This window comes from Mobula hypostoma, chromosome 10 (assembly GCF_963921235.1).
Source record: "Mobula hypostoma chromosome 10, sMobHyp1.1, whole genome shotgun sequence".
NCBI classification, from domain to species: domain Eukaryota; kingdom Metazoa; phylum Chordata; class Chondrichthyes; order Myliobatiformes; family Myliobatidae; genus Mobula; species Mobula hypostoma.
Window position 1 is genome coordinate 112,847,134 of NC_086106.1, and position 23,112 is coordinate 112,870,245.

The 23,112-nt window shown below is 38.7% G+C and overlaps 1 protein-coding gene across 4 annotated transcripts in view; it reads left to right on the forward strand.

The window, feature by feature from the left end:
• col4a6 (collagen, type IV, alpha 6) overlaps positions 1-23,112 on the forward strand; it is a 469,192-nt gene that overhangs the window by 310,360 nt on the left and 135,720 nt on the right. For all 4 annotated transcript variants that reach the window (XM_063061061.1, XM_063061062.1, XM_063061060.1 and 1 more), the window contains exons 14-16: positions 7,087-7,140; positions 8,093-8,155; positions 21,803-21,847. In XM_063061061.1, coding sequence (XP_062917131.1) covers positions 7,087-7,140; positions 8,093-8,155; positions 21,803-21,847 — 162 coding nt within the window. The remainder of the gene's footprint in view (positions 1-7,086; positions 7,141-8,092; positions 8,156-21,802; positions 21,848-23,112) is intronic.

Below are 23,112 nucleotides of genomic sequence, written 5' to 3' on the forward strand. Positions count from 1 at the left end.
TGGCTCCTTCTGAGGAGCTATACAAACAAAGAACTGAACTTCAAATGGAACACAGTTTACTACTCTCGTCCTCGATTGTAAACCAATTAAAGAAAACAAGAAGTGATTTTTATGTTCACAGTGATAAAATTGGCAAGCTGCTGGCTAATCAATTGAAATCTAATTATGTTAAATCTCAAATCAATCAGATTTATAACCAAAATGATCGATTGATATTGGATCATGTGGGGATTAATCAAACCTTTTGTGATTTTTATTCTTCTTTATACCAATCAGAGTCTCCTCGAGATTCTAAATATATGAATGATTTTTTAGATAAGTTAGACTTCCCTCTGATTTCACAGGATATGTCTTCTTTATTAGATACTTCCATTACAATGGATGAGATTAAGAATGTTATTTTTTCTATGAATCTGGGGAAAGCTCCTGGCCCTGATGGGTTTACCGTTGAATTTTATAAATGTTTTGCTTCTTTATTGATTCCTTGGCTCTATAAGGTTTTTGAGGCTTCTTTGAAACTTGGTAAACTTCCGGAATCTTTTAATAGAGCATCAATTTCTTTAATACTAAAGAAGGATAAAGACCCTGCTCAATGTGCATCTTATAGACCAATATCTTTATTAAATGTTGATTCTAAAGTTTTTTCTAAGTTATTAGCAAATAGACTAGAAAAAGTACTTCCTTCTATTATTTCGGAAGACCAAACGGGTTTTATTAAAGGTCGTTACTCTTTTTATAATATTCGTACATTGTTAAATATCGTTTATACTCCCTCACAAAATGTTCCTGAGTGTGTTATTTCTTTAGATGCCGAGAAAGCTTTTGATAGAGTAGAATGGCCTTATTTATTTAAGGTGCTTGAAATGTTTAATTTTAGCTTGAAATTTATATCCTGGATTAAACTGTTATATTACTCCCCTGTAGCCTCGGTTCGTACTAACTCCTTAAACTCACCTTTTTTTCCTGTCTTTCGTGGTACTCGACAAGGCTGTCCTCTTAGTCCCCTATTATTTGATATTGCATTAGAACCTCTTGCAATTGCTATTCGAGAATCTTTAAATATTACTGGGATAACTCGGGGATTAAAGTCCCATAAATTATCACTCTATGCTGATGATTTACTTTTATATATTTCTAATCCTGAGAGATCCATTCCTGCTGTTTTAGAGTTATTAGCACAATTTGGTCTTTTCTCAGGTTATAAATTAAATCTTAGTAAGAGTGAACTTTTTCCGATTAATAAACATCTTCCCTTATATTATAAATTTCCATTTAAATTGATTAATAATTACTTTTCATATCTTGGGATTAAAATTACTTGTAAACATAAAGATTTATTTAAGACTAACTTTTTACCATTAATAGACCATATTACTCAACTTTCATCTAAATGGTTTCCCTTATATTTAACTTTGATTGGTCGTATTAATGCAGTTAAGATGTTTTTTTTGCCAAAATTTTTATATGTGTTTCAGGCATTACCAATTTTCGTTCCTAAATCTTTTTTTGATAAAGTTGACTCTAAAATTTCTTCATTTATTTGGCAGAACAAGAATCCGAGACTGGGTAAAATACATTTACAGAAAGCTAAGAGAGATGGAGGTTTAGCATTACCTAACTTTAGATTTTATTATTGGGCTATTAATATTCGACATATGAAATTTTGGTTACTTGACCGGGACATACTATTTATTCCTAAATGGGTAGCATTGGAATTACAATCTGTTCAGGGTTATACACTTGGTTCTATTTTAGGTTCCTCTCTTCCTTTTGATTCGAAACGTCTTAAGCAGGTCTCTAACCCGATAGTTAAATATGCTTTGCGCATTTGGTTTCAATTCAGAAAATTTTTTGATCTTAATCAATTCGGGTTAGCGATTCCTATTTTAGGTAACATATTTTTTCCTCCCTCTTTTACGGATCGCGCTTTTCAAACTTGGAAGACTAAGGGTATTTTACGGTTTTTGGATTTATTTTTAGATGGTTCCCTTATGTCTTTTGAACAATTATCTAATAAATATAACTTATCAAGAATACATTTTTTTAGATATTTACAAGTTAGAAATTTCCTAAGTACTATACTTACTTCCTTTCCAATGCTTCCTCCTATATATATTTTAGATTCGATAATTAACCTTAATCCATGTCAGAAAGGTGCATCGGCTATGATTTATAATATTATTATGAAACTTAGGAAAGCTCCATTTGATAAGATTAGGGTAGATTGGGAACAGGAATTGGGGCTTACCATTTCTGTGGATGATTGGGGGCAGATTTTACAATTAGTTAATACTTCCTCTATTTGTGCTAAACATTCCCTAATTCAATTTAAAGTGGTTCATAGAGCACATATGTCCAAAGATAAGTTAGCGCGTTTTTACTCGCATATTAATCCTTTCTGTGATAGATGTTCGGGGCAGATAGCCTCTTTAACTCATATGTTTTGGTCTTGCCCTACTTTGGAAACTTTTTGGAGAGATATTTTCAATATTATTTCTAAGGTATTAAATATAGATATCTCTCCTCACCCTATTACTGCTATCTTTGGACTACCTAAAATTTCTAGTAATCTTTCCCCTTCAGCCCGTAGAATGATTGCATTTCTTACTTTAATGGCGAAAAGATGTATTTTACAACATTGGAAAGAGCTTAATGCTCCAACTACCTTTTTTTGGTTTTCTCAGACGATTTTATGTTTGAATCTGGAGAAAATTAGAAGTAACCTTTATGATTCTTCATTTAAATTTGAACAGATTTGGGGACCTTTTATTCGATATTTTCATTTAATGTAATATTTACCCTTCTTGTTTTTTCTTCACTGTTTTAATGGAGGTCGGGATTGAGGACGTGATTTTAAGTTTAACTCTGTTTGGTTTCAAGTTAGCCCATTGCTTTGCTTTGCTTTTAGTTAGTTGCACGGTGGGTTTTTTTTTGGGGTTTTTTTTTTTTTTCTTTTTTTTTCCATTGATATATATAAAATCTAGTATACTATTATGTTATCTTGGTTTCTTATGCTTAAATTACATTGTTTGTAGTATTTTCTTTTTGGTATTGTTATCTTTTGGAATTTTATTATACTTTAACATTGTATTAATGTTTATATGGCTTACCTTTTTTGTATACTTACTCAATAAAAAGATTTAAAAAGAAAAGAAAAAGAAAAAAGATTTTGGGATAAAATTGGAACTGATTGAAATACATATAGAAATTTGGGCAAAATAATCATCTTAATAGCATTAATTCGGCCAATTAAAGACAAAGAAATTGGTGACCATTTAATAAACAAAAGCTTAATCTGATCAATTAAAGGTAAAAAATTTGCTTTAAATAAATCTTTATACATTTTCGTAATTGTTATCCCTAAATATATAAATGAATCAGTAAACAATTTAAATGGTAAACATCCATAGATAGGTACCTGCTTATTTAAGGGAAATAATTCACTCTTATTAAGATTCAATTTGTAACCAGAAAAATTACTCAATTGAGCCAACAAATCTAGGATAGCAGGAATTGACTTCTCTGGGTTAGAGATGTATAGCAACAAATCACCTGCATATAGTGATAATTTATGTATTTCATTTCCGCAGGTAATACCAAAAATATTGGGCGAGTCGCAGATAGTAATTGCTAAAGGTTCAAGGGTGATATTGAATAATAAAGGACTAAGAGGACATCCTTGCCTAGTGCCACGAAAGAGCCGAAAAAAAGGAGATCTATGATTATTAGTACAAACCGAGGCTACTGGGGAGTAATATAACAATTTAATCCAAGATATAAATGTCCGACTAAAATTGAATTTCTCAAGGACATTAAATAAATAAGGCCGTTCAACTCTGTCAAAGGCTTTCTCGGCATCTAATGAGATAATACATTCTGGGGTAGTAAGTGAAGGGGTATAAACAATATTCATTAACCTCTTAATATTAAAAGATGAGTAACGATTTTTAATAAACCCGGTTTGATCCATAGATCAATGGTAAATTGAAGGGATTAAAGGCAGATAAATCCCCAGGGCCAGATGGTCTGCATCCCAGAGTGCTTAAGGAAGTAGCCCAAGAAATAGTGGATGCATTAGTGATAATTTTTCAAAACTCTTTAGATTCTGGACTAGTTCCTGAGGATTGGAGGGTGGCTAATATAACCCCACTTTTTAAAAAAGGAGGGAGAGAGAAGCCGGGAAATTATAGACCGGTTAGCGTAACATCGGTGGTGGGGAAAATGCTAGAGTCAGTTATCAAAGATGTGATAACAGCACATTTGGAAAGCGGTGAAATCATCGGACAAAGTCAGCATGGATTTGAGAAAGGAAAATCATGTCTGACGAATCTCATAGAATTTTTTGAGGATGTAACTAGTAGAATGGATAGGGGAGAACCAGTGGATGTGGTATATTTGGATTTTCAAAAGGCTTTTGACAAGGTCCCACACAGGAGATTAGTGTGCAAACTTAAAGCACACGGTATTGGGGGTAAGGTATTGATGTGGATAGAGAATTGGTTGGCAGACAGGAAGCAAAGAGTGGGAATAAACAGGACCTTTTCAGAATGGCAGGCAGTGACTAGTGGGGTACCGCAAGGCTCAGTGCTGGGACCCCAGTTGTTTACAATATATATTAATGACTTGGATGAGGGAATTTAATGCAGCATCTCCAAGTTTGTGGATGACATGAAGCTGGGCGGCAGTGTTAGCTGTGAGGAGGATGCTAAGAGGATGCAGGGTGACTTGGACAGGTTAGGTGAGTGGGCAGATTCATGGCAGGTGCAATTTAATGTGGATAAATGTGAGGTTATCCACTTTGGTGGCAAAAACAGGAGAACAGATTATTATCTAAATGGTGGCCGATTAGGAAAAGGGGAGGTGCAACAAGACCTGGGTGTCATTATACACCAGTCATTGAAAGTGGGCATGCAGGTACAGCAGGTGGTGAAAAAGGCGAATGGTATGCTGGCATTCATAGCAAGAGGATTCGAGTACAGGAGCAGGGAGGTACTACTGCAGTTGTACAAGGCCTTGGTGAGGCCACACCTGGAGTATTGTGTGCAGTTTTGGTCCCCTAATCTGAGGAAAGACATCCTTGCCATAGAGGGAGTACAAAGAAGGTTCACCAGATTGATTCCTGGGATGGCAGGACTTTCATATGATGAAAGACTGGATCGACTAGGCTTATACTCATTGGAACTTAGAAGATTGAGGGGGGATCTTATTGAAACATATAAAATCCTAAAGGAATTGGACAGGCTAGGTGCAGGAAGATTGTTCCCGATGTTGGGGAAGTCCAGAACGAGGGGTCACAGTTTGAGGATAAAGGGGAAGCCTTTTAGGACCGAGATGAGGAAAAACTTCTTCACACAGAGAGTGGTGAATCTGTGGAATTTTCTGCCACAGGAAACAATTGAGGCCAGTTCATTGGCTATATTTAAGAGGGAGTCTTGTGGCTAAAAGGATCAGGGGGTATGGAGAGAAGGCTGGTAGAGGGTTCCGAGTTGGATGATCAGCCATGATCATACTGAATGGCGGTGCAGGCTCGAAGGGCCGAATGGCCTACTCTTGCACCTATTTTCTATGTTTCTATACACAAATGTAAAATATTTGTAGCCACCTTCTGTTTACCTGTCTGACCACATGTGGGCAATTCAGCCTTGTAATTGGAGGGTATATGACCAAGGGGAACATAAAATGCCCTCACCCACATCTCCTCCATTCCCCGGAGATCTACGCTCACCTCATCTTCCCACTACCCTAAAGAACACAGAGCAGTACTGCACAGTACAGACGTTGTGGTAACCTACTCTAAGATCATTCTAACCCTTCTTTCCCACATGGCCCTCCATTTTATTTTTATCGATGGGTTTAAGATGTCTCTAATCTATCTGCCTCTACCACCATGTTCCATGCAACCACCACTCTCTGTGTAAAAAAAGTCTACTTATTAGACATGATCTCCTTTCACAAAGCATTGATGACAGTCCTTAACCTACTGCATAGATGCCAGGTTTTCCTTTCCTCCTTGAAGGCACAATATTAGACATTTTCCAGTATTCAGGCACTTCACTCCTATATCTTCCTCCAATCTTGCATTAGCCTTTTCTGCTCTGGGGAAAAAAGTCACTACCTGTCCACTCTGTATATGCCTTTTATAATCTTATACACCCTATCAAGTCAACTCAACCACCTTCAATCCAAAGAGAAAATCCCTAGCTCACTCAATTTATCATCTCAATACATGCCCCCTAATCCAGGCAGCATCCTGGTAAATCTCCTCTGCATCCTCTCCAAGGCTTCCAGATCCTACCTGTAATGAGGTGAACAGAACTAAACACAATACACCAATTGTGGAATAGGTGGAGCAATTTAAATTAAGAAGGGTCAGGTATGTGTGTGATTAGTTGCTGCTGTTGATAAAGGAGCTTAAAGTGAATAAGTGATCATTACAAGCTGAGAAATAGCAGCTAGGAGCAACCATTACCTCACCAAGAGTGTGGTTGATCTTTTTGTTGGATTTTACAGATCTTAATGATCAAAAGCAGATTGGTGAAACAATATACATCAGTGTACATGATAATTTTCTTGCTTTTAGAATGGTTGCATTGGATGGGAAAGTGCTTACGCATACACTGAGTTCAGTGTATTCCCCAAATCACCAGTGAGCTCACCAATTAACAGGGAGAGGGGGAAGTTGAAGCCTGATTGGTATCATCTCAAGGTTTGCAATGAAACATACCAACCATGGTAAACACATTGTTCAATTGCACACAATGTTCAATATCTTTTTAGACTGGTAGAATACCTGGAGTCATTGTTGGCTGCTACAAGCCTATCAGTGATCATGCTTGCGAGAAGATTTTGAGCTGGTGAATTCCATGCATCACTGAAGAAGTGTATGCGTCAAAGCTCATTGCACGAGATATGTTTTTATCGAATAATATTTTGCCATCTATTCTATAACATAACCCATTGATGACCCTGGATCTGTTTTGATAGAGGATGGCGATGTGAGATTTCCTAAAATGGTCTTCATATAGTGTGTTATGTTGGAGCTTATCTAATGAATCACTATTGTCCTCTTATTCCCTTTCTTCATAGGGTGATAAAGGACTACCTGGTCCTCCTGGAAGGCCTGGGTTCCGTGGTGCACCGGTAATGTTTCATTTTTTCCGATCACAAGTACGAAGTTTTGATAATTGTCAGTACCTAATACTGAGAGAGGGAGCAGGGACCGCTTCTCCTCTGTTGAGTTACAGTTGCTTTTCTGGGATCTCCTGGTTCACTCTTGCATGTGCTGAATATCTCACCGAGGCAACCAGGATTCTCCAGGATCAGTCTGTTGATGGTACATTTGGAACTGGGTTTGAAAGGGTTAGGGTTAGCAACAAACCCTGGCAACACCACTAACCAGTTTAAAGAAAATAACCCTCCACCATCACCTTGTTACAATCAAGCCAATTGTGTATCCACTAGGCTATCTCTCCCTGGATCCCACGTGATTTAATTTTCCTTTGCAGCCTTCCATGGGGAACCTTATCAAAGGCCTTACTGAATTCCGTACAGATTACTTTACTACCCAGCCCTCATTGACCTTTTTGGTTACATCTTCAGAAAACTCAACATTTCATAAGACATGATCTTCACTCACAGAGCCATGTCAACAATCTTTAATGAACCCCAGTCTTTCCAAATGCTTGTAAATGTTATCCCTAAAATTCCCTCCAATAACTTACCTTACAAAAATATTAGGATTATTGGTCAATAGTTCCTAGGTTTTTTTTTTCCCAAGCCCTTCTTAAATAAAAGGACAAGATTAAGCATCCTCCAGTCCTAAGACACTTCACCCCTTGCTAACGATGATACATATGTATCAAGCATGACTTTGGAGACCCTGATCATGTTGCTTAGGTGTAGATCAAATTAGGATACTTTACCTAACTGCGTGAAGGTTGCTTAAGAGTTGATGTTGCTGTAATAATAAATTAGCTGCATGCACTAAATGGGACCAGCCATTTTACTTTGTATTATCAGTAGAAAGTCATAGCATTTGCATGCACCAGCTATGCCACCTGCAATACGTGACTCGCAGTGTCTTCTTTACCAGGGTTATACAGATGTACTCAGATCAAAAGGAGAGAAAGGAGTTCCTGGTCTGCCAGGCGCAAGGGTAAGGGAGTGTATTTTAATGATGTTCATTCTCTTTCTGCTAGTCCAATATAAACCAAACAAAGTTTTCTGTCCAAAATTCAAAGGATAGACCAGTTATATTGCCTTCCACAGAAGAGCCAGGCATGGCACTCTTTAAATAAAGGTAAAATGAATAAAGATTAGCTTTATTTATCACATGTACATTGAAATAGGTGTTGTGTGTATGTGTGTCAATGACCAACACTGCCGAGGATGTGCCAGGGGAAGCACACAAGTGACACCATGCTTTTGGCGCCAACATAGCATGCCCACAACGTACTAACCTGTAAGTATCTGGAATGTGGGAGGAAACTGGAGCAGCTATTGAGCCCAGCTCTAAGGCAAGCACTGTGTACAGAAAATGGGCTGGTATTACTCTGAATGAGGAAACGTGGAGCCTTGGCCAACCAACAGATCAAATTGGAAGACTGGAGGCACAATCCTCACTAGTTTTGGTACTGTAGGCACCTCCATGCTTCTCCAGTGTGACCTTGCCTTAGGCAAGGGTGCAGGCTGAACATTTAGAAATCAAGCCTTTTAGACACTCTCCCCTGGGCTAGAAGGAGAGAGACAAGTGATATTGACAGGCCTGACTCCTGTTTCCATACGAAGAATGACAGAGAAAGCTGGGGGAAGGTGTCAGTTTGAAACTTGGCCATGCAGAGCACTGCAGAACACCAAACTGGTCTTTTGTTACTGGAACAAATTGAGTTATTAATGCAGTGCTGATGACCTAATAAGAGTAAGTTGTTGTACATTCTTAGAAGCAATCTCATGCAAGAAATCTCCAAAGGTGGTCCATCATGAAAGAGAAAAAAAGTTTTTTATAAGTTATATCTATATTTTTCTTGGGAATACTGTGCAGACATTATGTGTGTGTGTATATATATAATTGAACAAGTAGTGCAAAAAGAGAGCCAAAAATAATGAAGACTCTCTACCTCCTGCTTGATGGTGGCAATGAGAAGAGGGCATGTTGTGGGTGATGCTGGTCCTTAATGATAGATCCCACCCTTTTTGAGGCATCAGCTTTTGAAGATGTTCTTGACACTGGGGCGGCTAGTGCCCATGACGCAGCTGGCTGAGTTTGCAACTTCCTTTTTTCTGATCCTGTGCAGCGGTCCCTCCATACAGATGGTGATGCAGCCAGTTAGAATACATTGTACATCCGTAAAAAAAATTGTTAGAGTCTTTGGCAATGTACCAAATCTCCTCCTACTACTCCAAAAGAAAAATAGTTGCTGTTATGTCTTCTTTGTAATTGCATCAATATGTTGGGTCCAGGATAGATCTTTCAGAGGTGTTAACTCCCAGTAACGTGAATTTGCTCACCCTTTCCACTGCTGATCCCTCGATGAGGACTGGTGTGTGTTCCCTTGACTTCCCCTTCCTGAAGTCCACAATCATTTCTTTGATCTTACTGACATTGATTGCAAGGCTGCTATTGTGACTCTACTCAATCAGCTGATCTCTCTCACACTCGTACGCCTCCTCGTCATCATCTGAAATTCTGCCAGCAATATTTGTGACGTCAGTAAACTTATAGGTGGTGTTCCAGCTGTGCCTAGCCACGCAGTCAGGAATGCAGAAAGGATAAAGCAGTGAAATAAGCACGCATCTTTGTGGTGCACCAGTGTTGATTGTCAGCGAGGAGGAGATACTATTTCCAATCTGTATTGATTGTAAGTATGTCAGTAATCTCAGATGCTAGAGTTTTGGACCTCCTGAACAGGGATGTGGGCTGTAGAGTAGTCAAGATTGTGATGAGACTGAGTCAGGGATTGGCAGCTGATCGGGATAGGGAAGAGGCACCTTCTTGTAACTTGTGGAAGAGAGGTTTATTAAAGTACATTTACTATCAAAGTATGTATGCAGCATACAACTCTGAGATTCGTCTTCCCACAGACATCCACAAAACAAACAAAAAACAAAGAAAACTATGGAACATTAAACCTCCACGGATGCTGCCCGACCTGCTGAGTTCCTCCAGTGTGTTGTGAGTGGAACATTAAACGCTCTGCAAAGATTACTTTTATGTTCCTGGATAAGCCAAGAATTGCGAGTAAACATAGAACTTAGAACAGTACAGTACAGAAACAAGCCCTTCAACCCACAATGCTGTGCCAGCCTAATTAACTAATGACACCTAATTAGACTAACCTTTTCTGCCTGCACATGGTCCCTATCGCTCCATTCTTGACATACTCATGTGCCAATCTAAAAGCCTTCTCAACACCATTATTGCATCTGCCTCCACCACCATCTCTGGCTGTTCATTTCTTGTATCCACCAGTCCCCACGTAAGAAAAAAAAATGCCTTGCCATCTGCTTTGAGCTCTTTCACCTCAACTTCAATGAAATGCCCTATTGTATTCCATTTCAACCCTGGACAAAAAATACTGGCTGTCCACTCTATAAAATTATACTTCCATCAGGTCTCCCCTCAACTTCTGCCATGCCAGAGGAAACAACCCTCATTTGTCCTACCACTCACTCTACTCTAGCCTTGAGGAGAGGATCAAATCCCAGAAAGATGATTGAGGTAGTCCAGCTACTATATGGCTTAGATCAAGTTTGTGGTATGTAACATTAAGTCCTGAGTTTAATGAAGATAGGGACCTTGCCCAGAGGATGAGTTTTAGTGTAGGCAGTGAAATCAAAGAAATGGGTACTTTCCCAAGCATCATGGCAGACAAAGGCTAAACTAAGAGATTGGATGTCAATGTAAGTATCTTGTGGTGGATCTCTTTGTGATGGAGATCAATGAGGAATTTGGTTTAGAAAGGAGGATTGAGTTGGTGAGTAAGTGTTTAAATCAGAGAAAGGCAAGTAAGGGCTAGCAGCAACAGCTATCGACTACAAACACTTCACTTATTCATAAACATAATCATTATCATTGAGCAAATAATTTATTATCAGAATAATATACTTTATCTTTACTCTTGTTTGAAGCTGGTATCCCACTATGTTTTTAAAACTTTGTGGATTCAAATTAAATGATAAATCTCATTCCTTTCTTTATTCTTCAATAAATCATTGACATCTGTAACAAATTCACCTGTGCTCCAAGACACTTCTGAAATATGTGTTTCTTTACTTCCAAATACATCAAAAACAGGAACATATGTTGGGAACTGTTTGCCTTCCAGCACCCTTGTTTAGGAAATAAAGTGTGCACTGCCCAACTTTCCATCCATTTTCATAAAAAATCCCATGCCGTACTGCCACAGGACCTACGTCTTCACCAGCTGTGTGAAATTGTAAACTTAGCCCATCATTTTAAAACATAGGAATTAAAAACAGGAATGCACATTGTTTCTGCTCTAACCTTCAAGTTCATGGTTGATCTTCAATCTCTGTGCCTTTTCCAGCACTGTACCTACAGTATATTCTTTGATTCCTTTAATATCCAAAAGTCCACTAGTCTCGACTTTGAATGAAAATATTAATGCTCCATTACTGAGAGTTTCAAAGGTTCATCACCTGGTTGATGAAGATTCTCTGCATCTCAGTCCTAAATGGTAATTAGACCTTTAGTTATCTGATAGTTCTGCCATTTTTTTCTGTCTTGTTTCATGATGTATTTGTTCTATAATGGTCCTTATTTCCCATTTCTATCAAAAAGAAACACACGTTTTCCTTTGCTTGCCTTCTCCATTTTAATTCCTGTAGAATCTTTTATAATCCATTTTCATGTTTCTTAGCAGTTTATTCTCATAAATGTACCTTACCATTCTTTATGAGTTTCTTAGTTTGCCCTTTGCTGAAATATTAAATTCTCCCAATCCTCAGTGTATTGCTATTTCTGGCAATGTTATAAACCTCTTCCTTTGATTAATAGCATATTTAATTCTCCTGTCAGATGCTGAAAGACCACTTTCCTATATTGTGTTTGTGCCTAAAAAGAATAGGTGTTTCTTGCAAATTATTTCTTTATGACATGCCTGTATATACAGTAGTAATATCTTTTAGAGTACTTTCCCGGTCTGCCGCTGTCAGTAACCCCCATTCACAAATTATAGGTGCACGGGCTAATATAGTCATTAGACTTAAGGCCCTGGTTTTGGATCGGACTACATCACGTTCAAATGGAGTGTAAAATAGTATTATATTATGATCATTCTTTGAATGGCCATTATAAGAAGACTATTGATTAATCTTTTTGATTGCTCGATATTTGATCTAAAATGGTCATCTCCCATGCTGATACCTCATTATGTTGATCTAAAAAAAACATTTTGAATAGATGATGACTATGTTAGCCCATGCACCTCTAATTTGTTGATATCTGCTGTGTCAAATGTTACAACTACTATTGGTGGCCTACAAGTAACTCCTGCCAATGTTTGCTGCATCCAAACTGATTCTAATTTGGACATCATGATCTGCAAATCCAGGATCGTTTCTCACTACTGTCCTAATCTCAAGTCCTATTAATTAAATTTTCCTTCTTGCTCTGGCCTTCCTAAATGTTGAATACCTTTGAATATTTTGCTTCCAAGTTTGGCCACTCAGCATCTGTGTTTCTGAAATAGCAGTGAGATCACACCCATACTGTACTGACAATTCATTTGCTTTGCTACAAATGATTTATGCATTTGCACATAGTGTCTTTAATTTTACCTTTAATATTTTCTATAATTTGTTTTTATTTAATTTGCCTTTTTATTTTGCTTACTATAATAGTAAGTTTCATAATATCCATTTGCATTTTTTCTTCTGTGTAAATGCTCCAGTAACCACCCATTGCAAGATGCTGATCTGGGTCCTGTTGACATAGAACATGTCCAGTTTACACAGGTTCGACCTACTCCAGAAAAGGTTGCAGTGCCCTATCTTTATGGCTCAGAATCAGTTTTATTTTCACTGACTTACATAGGAGATACATGAGCCTTAGGCCCCACAACACCAGGTTCAAGAAGAGTTATTACCCTACAACCAACAGGCTCTTGAACCAGAGTGGATAATTTCATTCGCCACAATTGAACTATTTCTACAACCTACAGACTCACTTTCAATTACTTTTTACAGCTGATGTTCTTAGTATTTATTTATTTATTTGCAAAATTTGTCTTTTTTGCATACTATTTATTTGTCAGTCTTTGTTTATATATAGCTTTTCATAAATTCAGTTGTTTTTTTTTTACTTTATGTAAATGCCTGCAAGAAAATAAGTCTCAAGCTGGTATATGGTAACATAAATGTACTTTGATAATAAATTTGACTTTGCCGTATGCTGTGAAATTTGTTGCTTTGTGGAAGCAATACGGTGCAAAGTTATAGTAGGAAATACTGAATTCTTGGCTCTGTAGAACAGCAGAGAAAAACAGAGGGATGAACATGAAGCTGAGAGAGAAAGGGGGACCCCACAGGTTTAGTACCAGGTAATGGAAGCCTAACAGGCTCAACTAGCCTGAGCTATAAACTGTAGGCTACAATAAACTACAGTGAACTCTTCCCTGGCAACTAGCTAACGACAGCTTCATAAAACTCCAGGAGAGAAGCTGACAATTGTACACATAAGGTAAAAGTGGAACTGCATGCAGCTGATATAGAATATAGTGCAGAAGCTTGACACTGCGTAAGGCTTAACTCTCTCAATGTATACATACCACTCAACCAGCTGATCTGTTTCAGTCCTGTGTACTCCTCCTCATCACCATCTGAATTAATAAATCAGAAAACACTCAGCCGCTTTTCATCCAATGTCAATAGGTATCTTTGCCTTACGCCAAAATCACACTTCCAAATCACTAGTAAATTGGTTCATTATTGTCACAAGTACCGAGATAGACCTGAAAATTTCTCTTGCAAACATTCATACAGATCAATTCATTACAACAGTAAATTGTCACAGTACAAAGTAAAATGAGTGCAGCATAAAGTACTGCAGTTACAGAGAAAGTGCAGTGCAAGTGTGACCCTGTACCTGAGAAGCTTATTGCTAACCTCAGCTTCCAGCAGAGCATCATGACCATTCCAAAGGGTCAGAGTTGTTTGTGACTAGTTTAAACTTCTAATTAATATTCCTTGCCTAGCTTTTTGTTCTGAACAAGAACCAGTCTTCAGTTTTTAATAAAAATTGCAAGCAACAGTCATTTTGAAGTTAAAAGCACAGTTGTGCAAACCGCATTATTTATAGAGCAAAGACTGATGACCCACAGCAGTGCCTGGCTACTCAGGAGGCATAGTTTGCAGAATGAAATGACTAAGAGACTTTGTGTCTGCATTAGCCAACCTTAGCACAATGGAGTTATGCCACTTAGCACATCAAACATGGTCACAGACATAGCTGATCTATCAATATTTGGGATATTCGTGTACTCAGAGAGTCAGCCCTCACAGCATTAATTTTATGTGTCTGGGATCTCTATCTCTAGAAGTTTTTAGACCATCTTTTTAAATTACGTTGTCCCAGCAAAGTTATCTAAAATACATCACATGCAGATAATGTCAATGAGTAGCAAAACTTTATGAATGTTAGAAAGTATTAAGGATCGTTAGCAATGCCGAGGAGAATAACAGAAAGATGGGATAACAAAAAGAACTAGAATTCATTCCTCAGCCTTCAGGGTCTGTGACGGACAATTCATTCTTCTGCAACTCACTGGTGTGTTCTTTTGTAAGAATTGTACTTGCGTTTGCAAATCTTTTGTAGTTTGTACATCTTTTATAAACTAGAAATCTTATGTGAGTGTTAAATGTTTGCTATGAAACTATTTGTCTAAAATTGAACATGTATCATTAAGAATAAAATAAACTGTGTTTAAACAACTTTGTCAGCTGGAGGCATCAACTCCTTGGCAGGAAGTGGGGACCTACTACTCAAGCAGTAACATTATGAAAGTAGTGTTGACAGATAGACATCACCACAGAGAAAAGATGGGGAAGTAAGCTAGTCCTTGAAATGTAAATTAATACAGTGTAACCTCCCTATAGTGAGGGATATCCACAGATATCTAAATTAGATAGGGTTTAAAATCTTCTTTTGAGTTTGGGGTTTTGCTGTCAGTGAATCCACTACTCTCATGTAGGTAGAGAGTAATGTGCAAGATCATAACTAAGTAGACTGTGATGTCAAGAGTCCACCTTATCCTACTGTTCAACAGTGTTACATCAATGGGATTGAAACTGTTCTTGAGTCTGGTTGTATATACTTTCAAGCTTTTGTTTCCTCTGCCCAATGAGAGGGGGAGAAAAGAGTACTTCTGGGATTGTATGACTTTATGTTGCTGTGTGTTGCTGCCCAGATCCAATCCCTGTACTCTCATCAACCTCTGGAACTGTATACTCTCTTATTGCCCTTCACACTGTGTTTCCATTGAGTTCAACTACATCTGTTCCATAAGATTCGTTTCATTAATGTTGCATACGATGACGAAACAGTCCTAATCCTTAGTATACATCCCATTCTCCTATGCTGTTATTTATCAATCTTTTATAAGTGATTTAATGTTTTCTAAAGCTTCACATGGTTCCTATTTCAATTCTGCTTCCTTGGTTATAGAGTACTTTAGGATGGCCACAGTTGGGAATAATCCCAGTTCAATTTTCAGATCTTTGTCCATCTCTCTGTCATACTGTGTGCTCTGATTGTTCAGTCCTAATTTTAGGTCTAAGGAGCTCTGCCCTGCTGTGCTAAACTGTTTGTAATGTTTAGCTTTGGATCTGTCAAACAATGCACAGAGACTTTTTTTGCCTAATTCCCCCCATCCAATATAAAATGGTCTGTCTCCAATATTCAGTTCTAGAGAATTCCAGCTTTCCATGATTTGGATGATGTGAATGGAGGATCTGGCCTGAGTGATAACAGCTATACCAGCTGATTTTTCATCCTTGAAAACTCTATAGTTAAAAAGAATAGCTAGGATTCCTGTTTAATCTTTCCTCCCCTTGCTCTGCCTCTAAGGGTACATGATGAAAGAACAGTATTGAGAGCCAACTGTCCATTTGAATTTCACACATGTCTATTTGCATTAAGTACATTGTAAGTTTTCATTAATGCATTAGAATACCAACATAAAAGTGGACAGTTAATCCTATCCATATTGTTGCTTTTATTTTATTTATACATTCTTCAGCATCTGATCAAAATTGAGTTGTTTTCGTTCTACCTCGGTACACGTGACAAAATTTAGTATAGTGTTCATTTGTGGTCCCCTCATTATAGGAAGGGTGCAGAAGCTTTAGAGAAGGTGCAAAGTAAAATTTACCAGGATGCTGCTCGATTAGAGAGTGTGTCCATTGAGGAGATGTTGAGCTATCAAGGGCTTTTCGCATTGGATCGAATAAGGAGTCAAGACAGCTTGATAGAGTTGTACAAAATGGTAAGAGGCAGAGCGTGGATGGCCAGATTCTTTTTCCCAGGGCATTAATGGCTAATATGAGGGATTATAATTTTAAGGTGACTAAGGGAAAGTATAGGAAGGATGTTAGAGGTAGTTACTTTTTTACACAGAGATGTGGGTGTGTGGAATGCGCTGCCAATGGTAGTAGTAGAGGCAGATATATTAGTGGCATTTACGAGACACTTAGAAAGGCATGTGGATGAAAGGAAAATGGTGAGCTATGTAGATTGATATTAGAGTAGGTTAAAAGGTCAGTACAGCATTGTGGGTCGAAGGGACTTCATTATGCTTCTTGTTTACTTTCTATCGCTAATTGCCCTTTGGTAGTTGCTGAATGATTGAGCTACAGTAGCTCGTGGGAAACTCTATTGATTCACTATATTCCTTCTGGCGAATGCACACCCTTTGTGCTCATGGAAAGGAAGCTCCAGAATTAAGAAACAACAATGACAAAGTTCTGTTCAAATATTTCAGAAGTAGGATGGTGTGTGAATTGGAAGGCAATTTGTAAGTGGTGGTCTTCCTAGTTTGTAGAGTTATAGGCTTGTCAGTGTAACTTGGGTGAGCAACTGCAGTGCATTTTGTAGATGCCACCATTAGGGGAGGAAATTAACATTCTAGATTGTTGATGTGATGTCAGTCAATTGGGTGGTGAGTCGCTCACTCCAGGACACCCAACTTCCAGCTCCTTTGTCTGCAGCTGACCCATTTTGAGATGAGGAACTGCTGCGTGCTTGTTCTTGCAGAAAGGTGGCTCCAGAATAACATCCCATGCACCATGAGCTTTCAGGCATGCCACTCATGGACTTGTGCTAATATTTATTTATTTATTGACTGCCTGAGATACAGTGAGGAACAGGCCATTCTAGCCCTTCAAACTGTGCTGCCCAGCATCCTCAGTTTAACCCTAGCCTACCATGGGATAATTTACAATGACCAATTAACGTACCAAGCGGTACGTCTTTGGAATATGGGAGGAAACTGGATCACCCAGAGTTAATCCATGCAGTCACAGGGAGGACCGGCAGGAATATTATTTATTTTGTGAATTTATGTGTTATTGTAACAATATGTGCTGTGTGTGGCTGTATGTGCTGCCTTTTGCACCTTGGCCACAGAGGAAGACTGTTTTGTTTAGATGTGTATGACTGGGTGACAATTCAGATTGAACTTTTACTCAATGTTCATGGCACCAGAAGCATAAGCATCACATTAATTTTTAAAGACAGTGTTATAAGGGCTCACACAAGAAAATCTGAAGCTTCTCTGCATAAACCCCCGACCCACAGCAGCTAACTGTGTGGGTATTAACTCTGATCCCAAATAAAGTACAGTGTGTTTTAAAAAACATTTTGGAAGAGAATGAAAGGATTATTGATAGAACACTGAACTTTTCCACTGCTATAATCCAACAGATGGATGAGCATCCAACAATAAAATGTTAATATGTCTTTACACTTTAAATGAAGTAATAGAAATTGTACAGAAACAGGCTGTTCAGTCAAAGCAATTGTGATGCTGCATCCCTGACAGGAGCAAGAATACAAATCCTGTGTCCCATAGTATTCCCTGACCTCCTTGTAAGCTGTGGTTCTGTGGATTCTTCACTGCTTTGCTCAGGAGGTGCTTGTGTTATTGGTTGAGATGAGACATTAAACTGATGGTCTCTCTGCTCTCTCAGGTCAGCAAAAGTGATTGCTATTGAGGAAGAAAATTGTTCCACGGTGATTTCTGCAAAAAGTTGTTCAGAAATCAAGTGCATCAGCTCAGGTAGCAGTTGTGGAGTAGGAATTTTCATCACAGTTAGGGAAAACTGGGGAATACCATAAATATTTTAACTTGCAGAATAAGGTGTTTGGAGAGGACAAGGCTGTGAAACAGTAGATTCGGAAAGAGATAGAATAATGCCAGTGGTGGCAGTGAGTACTGATAAAGGAGGTGATGGGTCCTTAATCACAAATGCCATTTCTAAAGGAACTCAGCTGGTCAGGCAGCATCTATGGAGAGGAATCCATGATCAAAGATCCTCAGCACCAGGCCATGCCCTTTTCTCATTGCTGCCATCAGGTAGAAGGTACAGGTGCCTCAGGACTCACACCATCAGGTGCAAGAATAGTTACTACCCCTTGAACGAAAGAGGATAACTGCACTGATCTACTTAGATGTTCCCATGGCCAATGATCTCACTTTAATATCTATTCATCCTTCTTTATTTCATGTTCTTGTTATTTATTGCAATTTACTTATATTTACATTTGCATAGTTTGTTGTCTTCTATGCTCTTGATCCTGTTTACAGTTACTATTCTCTAGATTTGCTGTGTATGCCTGGGGGAATTTAATCTCGGGGTTGTATGTGGTAACATATATGTATTATTGATAATAAATGTCACTTTGAACATTTATGAACAAACAGTCAATGTTTTGGGTCAAGACCCTTCATCAGGCCCATGCATATACCAAGGGAACCTAAGACTTATGTACAGTACTGTAGTAACTTTATGCATTGCTCTGTACTGCTGCCACAAAAAAAACAAATTTCATAATGTATGTGAGTGATGATAAACCTGTTGTGGTCTCTATTGTGGACAGAGAGTGGGAAGCGGGTAGAGAGAGGGGAATCATACTCGAGAAAAAGGGAAGGGAGCAGAAAGCACAGAGAAACACTCAGTAATGAACAATTGACCAATTATTTGGAATCAAATGACCTTGTCTGGTGCCTCAGGGCTGGGTGTGTCTGCACCTGTACCACCTCTTGCCCCTGTCACTCCTTCTTTGCCACCGCTCCCATACCTGTGGCGTTCTACCCTTGCCATTCCCAACATCCTGTGCTGCCTCGAGATTTACAAACTCGCTGTCCGCTCCATATTGACAAACTCAGTACTGTGCAAAAGTCTTAGGTACCCTAGCTGTGTATATTGCCTAAGGCTTTTGCATAGTACTGTCTGTCGTGAATTTTTTTTTTTTGCCAGCAGTACTGTGCAAGGTATAAAAAATTACTAGAGGTTACCATACAAGTCAACAACTAAATGGCGCGGAAGAGGAATAGCGAGGTTGTGGTCATGGGTTCATGCACTGTTCGGAAATCTGATGGCAAAGAGAAAGCTGCTGTTCCTAAACCATTGATTATGCATCTTCAGGCTCCGATACCTCCTCTCGGATAATAGTCGTGAGAAGAGGGCAGGTCCCGGGTGGTGAGGGTCCATAGAGATGGATACTGATTTGCTGAGGCACTTCCATTTGAAAATGTCCTCAATGGTGGGTAGATTTGAGGCCATGATGGAACAGGTTGAGTCTACGACCTTCTGTAGTCACTTTCAATCCTGTGCATTGGGGCCTCCGTATCAGGCGGTGCTGCAACCAGTCAGAATTCTCTCCACGGTACATCTGTAGAAATTTGCTAGAGTCTTTGGTGGCATACCAAATTTCCTCAAAAGCCTAATAAAGTATAGCCGCTGGCATGCCTTTTTGTGTGACTACATCAGTATGTTGGGCCCAGGATAGATCCTCTGAGAAGCTGAACTCACAGGAACTTGAAACTGCTCACCCTTTCCACCACTGACCCCTCAGTGAGGACCAGTGTGTATTGTCCTGACTTACTCTTCCTGAAGTCCTCCACTTCTTGTATTCATCTGTTGATTTTTCTAATTACAAATGCTGGGAGAGTTTTTTGTGGTTAGGTACTCTGCATCATAAAGCTAGCTCCGTGGACAGAAGTTGACAGTCGCTATATTATACACCAAATACTATCATTCAATACTTTAATCTCCTCTAAACAAATCCATAAGCTTCAAGACCTTGGCCTCAATACCTCCTTGTGCAACTGGATCCTCAATTTCCTCACTTGAAGACCCCAGTCAGTTTGGATTGGCAACATCTGCTCCACAATCTCCATCAACACAGGTGCACTTAGCTGTGAGCTTGGCTCTCTGCTCTACTCACTTTATACTTATTGCTGTGAGGCAGGTCCAATGCATAATTATGTTTTCTGATGACACCATTATTGTGGGCCAAATCGAAGATGGTGATGAATCAGCATATAGGAGGCAGATTGAAAATCAGGCCACACAGCCACCCCTCACTCCATGTCAGCAAGACCAAGGAGCTGATTATCGAGTTCAGGAGGAGGAAACCAGAGGTCTATGAGCCAATCCTCATCAGGGGATCAGAAGTGCAGAGGTCAGCAACTTTAAATTCCTCAGTGTTATCATTTCAGAAGATTTGACCTGAGCCCAGCACAGAAGTGCAATTACAAAGAAAGCACAGTAATACATCTACTTCCTTAGTAATTCGTGAACATTCAGTTTGACATCTAAAATTTTGACAAATTTGTGGTGAAGAATAAATTGTCTGGGTTGCAGCACAGCCTCCTATGAAAACATTAATGCCCTTGAACAGAAAATCCTCAAAAGGTAGTGGATAACACTCAGTCCATCACAGGTAAAGCCCTCCCACCATTGAGCACATATACACAGAGCACTGTGGCAGGAAAGCAGCATCCATCTCCGTCAACCTGATCATGCTCTCTTCTTACTGCTGCCATCAGGAAGAAGCTACAGGAACCTCAGTACCCACACCACCAGGTTCAGAAACAGTTACTGCCCCTTAACCATCAGCGTGTTAAACTTCACTTACCCTATCACTAAAATGTTCCCACAACTGAAGTACTTTCTTTCAAGGACTCTTCATCTTATGATCTCAATATTTTTTGTTTGTTTGTTTGCTTGGTTATTTATTCTGTTTTGTATTTCCCAAGTTTGTTGCCTTTTTGACATTGGTTGCTTCTCCGCTCTGTTGGGTGCAGTCTGTTATTAATTCTATTATGCTTCTTGAGTTTACTGAGTATGCCCGCAAGAAAATCCATCCTGGGGTGGTATATGGTGACATATATGTGCTTTGTTAATAAATTTACTTTGAACTTTGAACTTTGAATTTGACTGAAGCTGGCATCAACTTAGATCTTACAAATGCGCTCGTGAATATTTTAAATGTTTCTGGAATATTCAATTTTTTTAAAAAAACAGAACAAAACCCTAACACTGTAAAGAATACCAGATCAGTTTTAAGTACTTCTAAATATCTTTCAGCAGAAATAATAACAGTTAATCATATATTGATATAACAAATCCAAGGTACAGCTTACAGGCTAAAAAGCGGAGGAACAGAAGTGTGTCCAGGGTCATTATTGTCCTTTATTAAGACCTACCAAGCACTCCCATGATCTGCAGTGTTTTGAGTGGCTTTGTACTGAAAAATTCCTTATTCTTTATTCTACCACAGGGAGTTTCAGGCCAGGATGGACCACCTGGGATTCCTGGAAGGAAGGTAACCAGCCCTTTGACAATATGTATGTGAAATTACAGGATTGCTAAGAGTATTGTATTTGCTGTGTTTTATATCCTTCATCCCCTCCTCTTTCCTTTCATAATGCCTCTAACCACTCTTAATAACTCCTCAGGGCAACTGAATAACCCATGTAAAATTTACAAGTACAAACTTGAGAACCTGCCTCTGGATTTTGTCCATTAATTTCTTTGCGTCATAATTCCACTTGGAGTAACATGCTTTCTCTTGAAGTATCACATGTCATTCACCATCTGTGACTTACAGTCAAATAATTTTAACAGTATATTAATAGTTTTTTTCAAAATCGAAGTGTGTAGTTAGCACGGAAATTGGCAAGAGAAAGTAGATGCATGGAATTATGTCCCAACTGAAGTGAAATTGTATCTCTTGTCAGTGAAGTACTTCATCCTCTGATCCTCCACCGTCACACATAGGCATAGACATGTACACAGCCATGTGCACACATACATATTCACAACAGACACACGCCATTTCATTCGACATCTCAGCAACCTTTCATATATAATGATATTAGATACATGTAAAAGCTTATCTACCTATTAATTGAACTCAACTGAACCACCAGTTGCTCCCAGTTCTCCCAAGTGAAGGTCCTTGACTTTGAATAATCTCTCCCTCCCTCAGTGCTGTCAGAGGATTGTGCTGGAGGAAGGTTTAATCAACACAGATTGTAGATTTGGACTCTAATTCAGGTTTATGATGTGTTCTAGTACTGGTTGCTCGTCTTTGTTATACTTCTGGGTGATTTTTGAATCGGAGAGGTCTGCAGATAATGAACAGTGAGCAGAACTGCACTGAAAAAAACATTTTGATTTTGTGTTTTCGCTCTTTCTTTTTTGCTCTTTGATTTTTTTTGCGCCTGGGGAGAAAGGGGTTTGATGTTTGATATTTTGCTTTGAATGGGTTGGTTCCATTGTTCTTCTTTGTTTCGTGGCTGTCTGTGTGGAAGGCGAATTTCAGGGTTGTATACTAGACATATACTATGATAAAAAATGTACTTTGAATCTTTGGTTGACAAAGACAGTTATAAAGCACACCCTCCAGTCCTCTACCCCACTTCCATTTCCACAAAAGGCTGTACACAACTTGTACATGAAAGCTGATCTTGGAACAAGATGTCAAGCAGCATTATGTGAAGTGGAACCCCAATTTTGTACTCCTATGAGTTAGATCATTTGCATGGAACCAACTTCCAATAATTATTCCTCAACTTAAACTTACAT